The following is a 12,822-nucleotide window of genomic DNA, read 5'->3' on the forward strand; positions in this document are numbered from 1 at the left end:
GGAGGGGACACGGCAGAACCTCCCTTTCCTCCGCCCGCCCCCCGCCTCTCCCCCCGCCGTGGGGCGGCTCGGCCTCCCCGGAGGGTTTCGGGGCGCCCCGGGGCGAAGGGACGCGGCCGGGTCCAGCAGGATTCCCCGGGGGAAAGTCCCTCTCCGGCACCGCTAGCTGAAGCCCCGCCTGGTACCGATTCCCGTAACTAGCCCAGCCGCAACACAGTGTGCCTCTGCCTCCTAATTTTTAATATTTTATTATTTTTTTGCATAGAATTTAGTGCTTTCCCAGAGCTGCCCCCCCTTGAAGAGGGCAGAACTTTGCCTCTGCACCCCCAAACCCTCTCGTTATCCTCGCTCGAGCCCCCCAAGACAGCCCTGCCCTTGCTGTGCTGGCAGCCCGCCTACGGGCAGCTGCCGCTGGACAATGGCGAGCCAGCGGGCAGAGGAGGCTGTGTGGAGGCAGCCTCTCAGATGTCATGCTTGGCTTGCAACTGGCTTCCTCCTTCCTTGTTCACAAAGCAGCCTCGTGTCTTGTTTCATGTCCCTCATTTTAGCCTTCTTTAGGTCATTCCCTCTTACCGCCGACCCCGACCCCAGGTGAATTTTGCAAGAAGCGCTGCCGTCGCCCCTCACCCCGTTATCTGGTGTGAGGAGGCTGCGCACAAATCAATCCCTACATAAATATTTTATGGATGTAGACACCTGTGTTCCCTTGCTGTCTGTGTGCTCCTGGCCCGTTCCCCCAGGACTTCCATTGAGGAGCTGAGCCGAGTGCGGCATTTGCACAAAGCGGTCTCAGCCAAGCTGTCAGCAAGGGGTGAGCGAGCGGTGGGTTTGAATTCAAAGAGATGCCCAGCACCACACTACACTGAGCTCTGTGGAGGGAGCTGGGCGTGCTCCAGTGGGGCAGTGTGCTACAGCCCTTCCCTTGGGATCAAAGGTATGGCTCAATCCACACTGCCAGGAACTTCCCAGCTCCACTGAGGACGGCCAGCTTTGTGAGTCTTGACTGAGAGTCTGCCTATTGAATCTTCCCTGCTGCTTCTCCTCTTTGGCTACAAGTCTCCTCCATCCCTCCATTAGTCTTCTGCCTTCCTGGCCTGGGAGCAGGCCAAATCAAATTTGTTCCCCTCTCCTGCCTTGCTGTGTCCAGCATCAGTTATATCCTGTGGCCTGCCTGTCTCCCCTGTCCTGCCTGTGACTCAAGGCTCCCCACAGCAGCCCCCAGCTGCATTTATAATATCTCCTCTCCCACTAGTAACTGTCTGCATCCCCCCGGCACACCCATGACCACTGGAACTCAACTGGACTTCAGTCCCTCTGAGATGGGCTTAGGTTGGGAAAGAAGTGAGCTTTCCTCTTCTGTCACCTCCTTTTTAACGCTTTCCCTCTTCTCAAGCGGATGTTCCTGTGCTCTGCCTTTGACTGGAGAGGCTGAGTGGTGGCCAGCAGTGCTTTTGTCCAGGGAGAGGAGGGCAGGAAGGCTTTCCTCATAGACAGGCAGAAGAGATTCCCATCTTCCAAAAACCAGCACTGCAACAGCAGCTGGTAGGGAGCAATGTGCCCAGCAGCAATGCTACCAAATAAACAGGGAAAAGAGAAGGACAGATGGACAAGAGGGATCCCAGTCAAGAAGCTTGTTTTGAAGCAGCAGTGACAGCTCCAGCTCGGAAACCTCCCAGCATGTGACCTTTTAGCCACTGCTGACTCCCTCCTTCCTGCTGCCACGTCCTGTCACCCGCCCCCATGCTGCCACAGCCTGCCAGTGTGCCTGGCAGCCCGTGCTTTCTGCCAGCATCCTCCCCCCTCACATACTCCTGGTTTTACCCCTCCACGCCCTTGTACCTGGGCGAGCAGGGTCAGACCGGAGGGATCTGCTGCTGCATGCAGCCAGCAAGGAGCACAGGCAAGAGCAACGCCACAAACCGTGGAGCAAGTGCTTTCCCAAGCTCTGCTTGGCCTGCTCCTGTCCTGCTGGGGAAACCCAGCAAGTGGAGCTGATTAATGAAATGCCAGTGGAGGAAAGCATTGCCATCCATCAGGAAAAGCTTTTTTTACCGGGAGGCCAGCACAGCACTGGAGCAGGTGGTGGGATCTCCGTCCGTGGTGGTTCTCAGAGCTCAGCTATGCAAATCCAGTGATGTGACCTCGTGCCGGGACAGCAGGGACTGGGCTACAGACCTCCAGCACCTCTTCTCACCAACACTTCTGCTGTCTCCTGGAGAGGACAGGGCCTCCTTTTTTCTCTAACTTCCCTTACTTAGGATACTTGCTGGGGTAAAGGATTCCTATTGATGCAGAAGATGGCTGGGGCAAAAGGCCGACTTATTCTAGTTATTCCTGCAGCAACCAGGGGACCACAGCACTCCTCTTCTGGGCCTCAGTCTCACTGCACCACAGCAGCTCCTTCTCCTCATCTTCACCTCCTGGTTCACCAAACCTCTGACGCTTCTCCAGACCCTCCAACCGCTCCTGCCCCCAGTTTATCAGCTCAGGGTCAACAGTGGCACTGCTGGACTGCAGCTGCTGACATGCAGAGCTGCTCATTACAGCTTAAAATCATACCTGTAGCCAGTGTAAGAGAAGACACTTATTCACAAACATGGTGATACTTATCTTACTTGCACAGATTTTAAGGCCAAAAAAAACCACTGCATTTTCTGACCCTGTACAAAACAGGCAATGCAAACTCCTGTAGTTCAGGTCAGGTACTCATGTGGCACTGTGTCTAATTGCTGACAGCACAGTAAAAAGAGATTAAGCCTCTACCACTGTCCTCCACGGGCAAATCAAGGTAGGTTCCCCAGGTGGCAACCCCCTGTTAAAATCACCTGTCTCCTTTGCATTTGCCCAGCTGTAGCATCCATTGCCTGGTTGAGAGGCTCCTCCTCTCCCAGATCTCAGAACCTTGTGGTAGCTAACACGTCCTCCTTGCAAAGGTGCTTCATAGCTGAAACCTGTCCAAATTGGCTCCACAGCTTTCACAGAGGCTCTTTTTGTAAGGCATAGGTCCCATTGGTGTGTCTATACCCCACCTCCCTGCTCTCCTTCCCTCCGAGTACCTCTGCGGTATCTTCTCCCTTGCACCACACTGCTGAAATATTTCAGTGTAAACTCTCCAAGTCTTCCAACTTCCAAGATTCTTCACTGAAACTGACCCCTAAAATTGCTTCTATCCAATTCAATACAATCAGAGGAAGATGTTGCAATGAACACACAAGTTTTGAGCCTAGCAAAGCCATCAGCCCAGTCAGCTGCCTGGATTTGGGTGCAAATGTGGAGAAATTGGCGCAGAGGAGCAGCTGCCACCTGCGGCTGGGTGATGGCCACACTTAACAACACACAGAAATGTTCCTGTCTAACAGCGAAGGAAAGAATGGATTTTCTTCTAAAAATACACAACCACCAGTCCAGGAGGGAGTTTTGGAGCCAGGTGTTCATGACAAGGCAGTTCTAGGCACTACTACAGCCCAGGACCTCACTGACCTTACCTTCTCAGCACTTCCTTACTGGCTCCATCAGGCAGGTGAGACCTCCTCAGGAGCTCTCCACGTCCTCCCTAGCAGGGATGGACAGCCTGGAGGAGCAAGACCCACTGATGGGACTTCAGCCATTTGTGGATTCAGCCCCTACAAAAGTGCCCATATCTATGGGTGTTATGTGCAAGGTAGTGTGTGCACAAAGATCCAAATTTCATACCCAAGTCCCTGAAACGTGCAGTGCGGGACATCCTTCCTCTGGATACAGCCAGACATGAGGCAATACAACCAGAGGCTGCATGCCTGGCCCCGAGCAGACATTACAGCCCATGACATCACTGGAATCAGTGACCGACCCCCGTCCCTGCTGGAGTCTCTTCTCTTTCCATTACGCACTATTGTCCCCAGAAGTCTTCCTTTTCCTTCCTGCACCACCCCAAGGGTGCAGCAGCACAGTGCCGGCCTCTCCCTCCTGGCATGTAGAGGGGAGCTGGCAGCTCTTTGGAGCCTGCAAGGCGGGAGCTGCCAGCTGGCTGTCTTCATGGTGCCCTGATAAGGCTTCTCCAACAAACTCCCAGTTCAGGGAGAAGGACTGGGCGCAGCACAGCGGAACAGATATCACGACTTCTCTCAACCAGCTTTTAATCTATGACAGCATTTTTACCCCTCAGATCTGCTTTCAATCCTTGCTCTGCCTCAGTTCTTGCTTTGCTCTGTCTCAGCTCTCGCAAGCCACGTTATCAGCAGCTTTCAGATATTAAAACACATTAAAGGAAGGCACTGAAAGGTGATCCAGCAGTCACATTTTCCAGAAATCTCAGCTTTCAGGTAACAAAAGGTTCCCAGAGTAAGCAGGCAGCTGCAAAGCACCAACCTAACGTGACCACAGCCTTGTACCAGAATGCAGAGGAAACCACCAAGCTTTGTCCCCCCAGCTGCTGCATTCCCAGTACTGCTTTGGAAGCTCGATAGTGGCATTTCAATGTCACACTCAACATTATCTCTCTGAGCAGCAATAACTACCATGGCTGAAATCAAGAGCAGAAGGAGATCAAACCACCAAAGGGAGATGAAAATTTCCCGTCTCTTCCCAGCTATAACGAAAGGTTTGCAGGCATGCCAAGTGATTGGAACAATGCTCGGCAAGAGAGAAGTTTTATTGACACAGTTAAAGCAGCAGCTATTCCTGCATTTCAGGGCTGAACTTCCATCGTATTTTGGAGATTGCTAGAAACCACACAGTTACCTTGGGATTCCAACCAGGAAAACTGGTTTCCAAGCAGGAAAACTGCTGCTGGGGTTATCAGGATAAACTGGTTCTCAAGCTGAGGTGGCACACTCACATGGGGCCCTCAGCAGGCAGTGGGACAGATCAGCATTGCTCCTGAAAGGACAGGCCCAGGGCTTAAAGAGGCACTGAGGTACTCTTGCTGCTTCTCTCACCAAAATTTAGGATGTATTTGACCTCTCTGAACACTTCCCAGTTTCACAGTCTTTATTCAGATGGGGGGCACTAGAAATGCAGTATTGAAGCAAAAATTCCTTCCCTTGGGTCCTATTGCACCCAGCATTTATTTAATTATTCTGAAAGGCACCGAAAAGCTTCCCTTGGAGCCTCTATATCCAGCAATCCAGACCTCACCACACAAGCCCAGAGATGGTCATGTTCAGAGGCTCCTCCCTGCCCTAATTCACTGGGGAAGCATGGGGAAAAAGTTAATTTTCAACTATGAATATATTTGGTTAATGGCTATTCAACACAAAAAAGTCAACCCCCCCTCCCCCCAACAGGGTTATAGTAAATAAAACACACAGATCAATAAGCCCTAAAAAGCAGAAGATAACAAGGTCTGTAACAAAGACCAGGACTCCCGAGACACTGAGAGATTGAACCATTACAGGAACCACTCAAGTGCAACCTGGAAGAGCCTCAGCCAGAAACTTCACAACTGATAAAAAAACAGTATTATCATGGGCTGCGTGGGAAAGAGCAGATCTGTGATGGGATGTTTGAGGTAACTGTGGGACTGTGTAAAGTTTATCATGCAATGTTTTAAGGAAGATTATGGGAGCAAAACCTATTATGAGGTGTTGAGGGGAAGGATCGAAGGAGGAGAAAGGGAGGCATCAAATCAGGGAGAATTGAGCATGGGAAATGGAGAGAGGAATTAATAGAAGGAGCCAGTCACACGGAGATTGGCTGCTGGTCAGCGTGCCTGTGTGGCTGAGCCCTGCTCCGGATTACCACCATCTGTCCTGGCCTGGCATTAAGCTAATCCAAGTCATTTCCTCTGCACGCATGCACGCTGGGGATCCGTTAGCTAACTGCAAGCTGGACTAGCCTCGAAGTAGGAGAAGAGGTCTGAAAGCCTGGCACCAGACAGACCACAAGCCTTAGGAGCAGCTGCCAGCGACCCACTGAAGTGTGGGCAGACAATCCACCAGCACAGTCCAGGTTTGATGGGCCAGGGAGCAAGAACAGGATTAGGCCTTTTTTGTATTTCATGTTCTGTGAGTTCTGTGTTTCCCTGGGCACTCACCACAGCAGTTTTGCTCAGTTTCTGCTGGTGGCACAGACACACCTGGCTGTGTGGGAAATCTGCAGCCTCGCACGTAGCAGAGCAAGACATTTAAATAGAAACAGCCCAGACCAATGCTTGCTATGTCTTAAGGAAAAGCAGCTGCATCTGGGTAAACAGAAAAAGAACTCGACTGTACAGCTCCACAAACCAACAGCAAATCCCTGCTCAAGTCTGGGAGGCCAAGAACTGAGAGTCTGCTGGGGACCAGAAAAACGGTGAAACAGGGACAGTCACAAGAGGGAACTAAGTGACAACAGGGAACTAGGGAACCACTGGGCTAAAGCCTTGCCCAGACAAAGCGCTCAGCTGACATCTCCACACAATACAGCCTTCATGCAGGCAGCAAGGACTTCAGCTCCCACTGCTGCTTCACAAACATCCCCGTTGTAGGGAATAAGGACAGACATCAGAAATGCCAGAGCATCAGCTGGGAGTGAAAGGGGTTTCTACTGCAAAGGAGTACAGGGACACAGCAGAATTCTGTATTATATGTTCCAAGGGAAAAGGACAAGACTTGAGCAAGAGTATAAAACTTTTAATGGGTCAGTGCATCAGTCCTTGATGCAGAGGGAAAGGAGCAAAGGGGGCTATCACTGTCCCAGGTGCTCAGAGCTGCAGAGGTGATCTGCACAGAGCAACAAAGTGGTGGGTACACACAGAGCAGCAGCAGCCTTTGCTTTCCAAGGAAGGGACCAACACCTGGAAAAGCAGTTCCTCTCACTGTCCATTCGCTTTCACTCTATGTTTCTTCTTCCTGGTAGGGACTTTAGGCCGCATCATTTTGGGAGAAGGCCGGACAGCCTTCAAGGGTCTCCTCTGTGCCTGCAATGAACGTTTCTTCTTCAAAGCAGGTTGTGGCAGCTTCTGCTCTTTGTCAGCTTTTGATCCCTCAAGTTTCTTCTTTTTTGGCGGAGGCTCTGTGACGGTATCGGGGACAGCAGACGGAGCTGCCGCTTCCGCAACAGGTTCTTCGTCTGAAACGAGAGAAAGGTGCTTGAGAAGAACCCACGTGGCTTCTGCAGGGGAAGCAGCCTGTGAGGGCAGGCCCAGCCAGCTCAGCTGAGCTCCAGCACCACGTTACCTTTCTGTGCCTGCGGGATGGCATTGGAGAATTTCTTGAGCTTGGCGATGAAGAACCCATCCATATTGTGCGTGTGGGGGTAGAAACGCCGCGTGCACTTGAGGGACGGGTGGAAGCGACGGTCCTTGAACCTGCAGGAGGAAGTGGGGGGAGGAGTGATACAACACCTGCTCAAACCTGGCCACCAAGGAGCAGTCACATGTGCAGCTTGTGACCTGGCACGCACCTGGTGAAGCCTTCCTTGCCGAAGTCCAGGCCTGTGGCCACCAAACGGACATTGCGTTTCTTCAGGGCATAATCCACAACCCACTCATTCTCCTCCACCTGCCAGAGGCTAAGCATTAGGATCCAAAACTCACTGTCTCCTGAGGAGGAGATGACCACAGCAGATCATGGTAGAAGGCACTTACCATGACGGAGCAAGTGCAGTAGACAATGTAGCCCCCTGTCTCTGAGGCAGCATTGACTGAATCTATGGCGCTAAGAATCAGCTCCTTCTGCAGGTGGGCACAGCGCACGATATCCTTCTCATCCTGAAAGAGAAAGAAAGGTTAGGATGCCACAGGCACAGGGAAGCACCCCAGGCCTCTGCTGTGGATGAGGGGATGACAGGAGAGCAAAGCACATATAATATACAAGTCTGGAGTCTTCGGTAAAAGTAATCTCAAAAAACTAGCCCTGGTACAACACACAAAATAGGAAAGAAAAGGAAAAATGTATTGTAGGTATCTCTCAAGAACAAAGCTGCCCTGAAGTCCTTCCTCTCGTGACTCATACTTCAGTCTGCACTGGTCACCCACCTTGTTGGTTTTGACAGCAGGATCCTTGGAAATGACGCCTGTTCCGCTACAAGGAGCATCAAGCAAGACACGGTCGAACCCTCCAAGCACCTACAGGTAGATTTACATGTGGAATTATGCTCACAGGTGGGGACTCAACACAAGGCCAAGACTAGAAGGGGAACCAGAAGACTGGGAAGGCAGGAAACACCCCTCCTCCCTCTCCACCTGCCTTGCCTGCCTCTGTATCAACTAACAAACACACTCCCCCCAGCAGCTCTGCTCATCCTCCTGTGACAGGTGACTTTGAAGAACACGGCTTCACAAAAGGGACAGCACAGCAGCTCTAGGTAAGCACTGTGAACAGGAACATACCTTGGGGAACTGGCGTCCATCGCAGTTACTCACAACAGCATTGGTGACTCCCAGCCGGTGCAAATTCCCTACCACGCTACGTAGCCGCTCGGCACTGCTGTCGTTGGCCAGGATCATCCCTGTGTTCTTCATAAGCTGAGCTGCCAGAGGGCAAAACACACCAGCAAGGGGCTGAAAACCTCTTGTGCTTTTGTCTGCACTGACAGCCACCCCTCCTTTCAGTCCCCCTCTATTCCCCCTTTCTGGGTAGAGCAGTGGAAACTCCTCACTTGACAGAGCATCCCTCCCAAGACTCCAGGGTGGTACCTATGTAGCTGGTCTTGCCTCCTGGGGCACAGCACATATCCAGAATGCGCTCATTCTCCTGTGGGGCCAGCGCCATGACGGGGAGAAGACTGGAGGCTCCTTGCAGCATGTAGTGTCCAGCCAGATACTCTGGAGTGGCACCTGAGCAGGGAAGGCAGCACAGAAGAAGATGACACATGAAAGAAAGGGAAGCAGGAGCAGCTGGGCTCAGCCCTGCACGGTAAAGGTGATCTCACCGATGGGCACAGTGGAGTCATAAATAACAAGTCCCGTTTTTGACCACTTCCCCAAGGGGTCAAGATTCACACCACGGTTGATTAGAGCCTGCAAGACAAGGAGAAGGGACTGAGACGCCGCTCTGTGGGACAGCCAGTGCAGGACACAGCCACTGGCTCCTGCTCACCTGTGCCAGGTCTCGCCGCCGCGTCTTCAGTGTGTTGGTGCGAATGGTGACAGGGCGGGGAACCTCGTTAGCCTCCAGGAAGTTTATCAGCTGGATGGAAGACGGGACAGAGAACAGAGACGAAAATGAATTCTCAGGGAGGCAGCCAAACCTCCATGGGGCAGCACAGCTGTGGGCAGGGCAGGATCCCACCTCAGGGAGCGGGAAGATGTCCATGAGCTTGGTGAGCAGGAAGTCGCTGTAGGAGTAGTAGGCGGCCATGTCGCGGCGCAGCAGCGCGAGGTATTCCTGCCGCGAGCGCCCCTCCTCCCGCTTCACCGCAAAGTCCTGCAGCACTTCCATGTTGCCCTGGATGCGCTGGTGGATGACGTGCAGGTCAGGGGGCTCAGCAGGTGGGAGCACCGTCAAGGAACCATGAACAGCAAGGAGCTCGCCCAGAGGCTCTTTACGAGTACAATCAGCCGTGCGGGACCCGCGCGCCACAACGCTGCCCGCGCCAGAAAGGCTCTGCTGGAATACTGCTTTCACCAGAGCTCAGCATGTGCAGGATTCAAAGGGCGGAACTGGACAAAAAAGCTCACAAGGCAGAACTACAGGGTGTTTAAAAGAATTACTTTAGATAAACAGAGAAAAATAGGGGGGGGGGAAAGAAAAAACCCAACAAAGGAGGTTTTTTAATACTGAAAGCATTACCTGCAGCAGAAAAGAGATTAGAAGTTCCCCAAGGGCAACCGAGGGGTACAGAGGGAGAATAAGAAGGGAGGCAGGAAATTAAAATCACCAAAGTCCAGCAGCAAGCACTTTGGATGCTAGAATTGCTGTCATCAGAAACTCTGGGAATGGGTTACACAAGCACCCACCAGGAAAATCAGGGTAGAGAGGAACAAACCACGTAATAAGACATCCATATGTATTTAGGACTAGAAAGGAAATTAGGACAGGTTCTAAGCCCCATACAGGGTGTCACAGATTTCCTAACTGTGCTATACAGAAGCACAGCATTATACACTATCTATTAGGACAGCTCAGCTAAAAATACCTTGTCATGCACAGACACTCTTGCTAAGCAATATGCATGACAAAGTCCAAGTGAAGCTCTTTGGTTGTATCCAGGCCCCATGCTGCATCATGCACATGACTTATGGATGTAACAGATAAAAAGGATATCCTCCTTCTCAATCTCTTCACTAGTTGGTAGTTTAAATTGTTCATCTATATCCAGGTTGAGCTGCAGATCTGGGCCTTCTTCTTCCTTCTGTCCTATTTTCTGCTTGCTTGCCTCCTCTGCTTCCTCTTCCTCCTCTTCCTCTTCGCTGTCATCTTCACTGAGGCCTTCCCTAAGGACAAAGAATGGGATCACACAGACACTTCACAACTACCATTTCTTAGATGACAGAAATGACAGGAGAATAACAACACAGGCTCCTCATCTATCCAGGAAAGGCTCTACGCACTCACCTGTCAGACTTCTGCTTCAGGGCAGCTTTTTCAATAGGCAGCAGCTAAATAGAGACAAAGATTAATCAAAAAACATCCACAGTTGTCCGCTTACTTCCCAGCACCTGTGAAATTTACTTGCTCTGTTTAAAAGGGACAACAAACAAAAGCAGTGAATGTTATGCTGGAATCAAGTGCTAAACTTGAAATCATTCTTGCGAAGGAAAGATGGCGAAAATTCTCCACCACCTCACCACCCCCTGCCACTAAAGCCATCCTTTTTCCCCAGCCCTGAAGGGTCCTTTCAGCCAACAATATATCAAGTATTTCTTGTGTAATTAAGGGCAAGTTCCTACCTCTTCTTCCTCTGAAGACGAGGCACCATAATCATCCACCATCTCCTCGCTGCTCCCATCCTCCTCCTCCTCCATCTCCCAGCTGCCCTCTTCCACCTCACCATCGCTGGATAATTCCACGTGGTTTCCTTTAGGCTGGGTTTTCTTGGCTTTGGCTGGAGCCAGCCACTTGGAATTGCCATCACTGAAGCCAGATTGGCCATGGGCAGTTTGTCCTGCTGCCTTTACAGCACGTTTCTCCTTCTGTGGGGGCACCTGCTCTTCAACTAGAGGCAGAAGAAGCGGTTAAAGGTTAGGCATTATTTCCAAAAGCAGCTGCTCTGCTTTTTCAGTTGTTACACAAAAAGGCCTTCAGCCTAGTCCTGAGCTGCCTGTCCCGAAGGAGGGACTGCTTGCTCTCTATATCTCATAAAGTACTGGGGACATTCTCACCTCTCCTCCAGGGGACCTTTAAGGAGATCTAAGCAGAATTACCAAATTAAAACACCACCACAAAATTCTTAGGGTATTTGCTCTGACATATTAGGGTACCCTCTGTCCCTAATCTTTGTCTATCCTTCTTTCTTCCTACTGCAAGAGCTTCCTGGGCTATGCCAGATGTAACAGAGATTTAAAAGCCTCAGCTACAAAAGCAGCCTGCAACCACCTTGCTGTGAATAGAGGATAAGTAAGAAACAGATTTAACATGCAGAAGAGAGACCTTTTACTAGTTCTTCAGACAACACTGCCTCCTGGCACGGCAGCCACCAGGAATCAGATAGAATTCATTGTTATTATCTATTAGAGAGCACCCAAAGGAGGGCCAAGATGATGAAGGGTCTGGAGGGGAAGCCTTGTGAGGAGCAGCTGAGGTCACTTGGTCTGTTCAGCCTGGAGGAGACTGAGGGCAGAGTTCACTGCAGGCTACAGCTTCCTCACGAGGGAAAGAGAAGGGACAGGCACTGATCTCTTCTCTGTGGTGACCAGTGACAGGATCTGAGGGAATGGCCTGAAGTTGTGTCAGGGGAAGTTTAGGTTGGATATCAGAAAAAGCTTCTTCACACAGAAGGTGGTTGGGCACTGGAACAAGTTCCCAAGGAAGTGGTCACAGCACCAAGCCGGACAGAGTTCAAGAAGAGTTTGGACGACACTCTCAGGAATATGGTGTGACTCTTGGGGTGGTCGTGTGCAGGGCCTGGAGCTGGATTCAATTATCCTAGTGCCTCCCTTCCAACTCCGGATATTCTGTGATTCTGTGACTTAAAATAATGAAATTCCACGTGTCCCTTGCCTTAGAAACGACGCCGCAGAAGGGCGGTGGCGGCAGCGCCCGGGGGCTGCGGGCCCGTCAGCCCGGTTCGGACCCCGCTCCCACTCACCTGTCGGCTCCCGCCCTCCTCCTCCTCCTCCTCCTCGTCCGAGCGGCCTCCTCCCCGCCGGGCCGCTGCCCGCTCCCAGTCGCCTCTTCGCAGCCCTGGATCGGGAGGGGAAGCGGCGATCAGCCCGGGCCCGGCCCACACCCCCCGGCCCGCCGAACCGCCCCGCTCACCTCTTTCTCCCGTGACTGGAGAGCTTCTTCTTGCCGGTCTCCGGCTCTGCGGGAAGACACGCGGCGGTCAGACGGCCCCGGACGCCGCGGGGCGGCCGCGGGCCGGTCCAGGCCGCACTTACCTGGCGGCAGGAAGCGGGCCAGCTCCACCTCGGCCCCGCGCTGCTTGCGGGCCTTGCGCCCGGGGCCGCGCTTCTCCTTCCTGGTGGGGTCGAGCTTCCGCCCCATGGCCGCGCCGCGGGAGCCCCGCGCTCCCCCGCCACACGTGCGCGCTCCCCGCCGCCCCGGCGCACGCGCCGCCGCTCTCCATCGCTGATTGGCCCCGCCCGCAACGTCAGCGGCGCGCGCCGCCCACCCCGGGACGCGCAGGGCCCGGCCCCGCCGCGGGAACGGCGGCAGCGCCTCCGCGGGGCCTGCGGGACCGGAACGGGCCGCGCCTGCCCCTGCAGCGGGCTCCTGCCGCGGGCTCCTGCCGCGGGCACACACAGTAGTGAAAGGCAGG

The 12,822-nt window shown here is 52.9% G+C and overlaps 1 protein-coding gene across 1 annotated transcript; it reads right to left on the bottom strand.

The window, feature by feature from the left end:
- Positions 1-6,569: 6,569 nt before the first annotated feature.
- On the bottom strand, positions 6,570-12,612 carry NOP2 (NOP2 nucleolar protein). The gene is made up of 16 exons (XM_039562875.1): positions 12,443-12,612; positions 12,321-12,366; positions 12,151-12,245; positions 10,793-11,058; positions 10,458-10,501; positions 10,167-10,336; positions 9,192-9,391; positions 9,000-9,089; positions 8,833-8,920; positions 8,597-8,737; positions 8,291-8,430; positions 7,937-8,026; positions 7,547-7,669; positions 7,363-7,460; positions 7,137-7,267; positions 6,570-7,029 (listed from the first exon to the last, which is right to left on the bottom strand). The coding sequence occupies exons 1-16, from the start codon at positions 12,546-12,548 to the stop codon at positions 6,773-6,775; spliced, it is 2,085 nt and encodes a 694-aa protein (XP_039418809.1). The 5' UTR covers positions 12,549-12,612; the 3' UTR covers positions 6,570-6,772.
- Between the last annotated feature and the right edge of the window lie 210 nt (positions 12,613-12,822).

Source organism: Corvus cornix, chromosome 1, assembly GCF_000738735.6.
Source record: "Corvus cornix cornix isolate S_Up_H32 chromosome 1, ASM73873v5, whole genome shotgun sequence".
Taxonomy (NCBI): domain Eukaryota; kingdom Metazoa; phylum Chordata; class Aves; order Passeriformes; family Corvidae; genus Corvus; species Corvus cornix.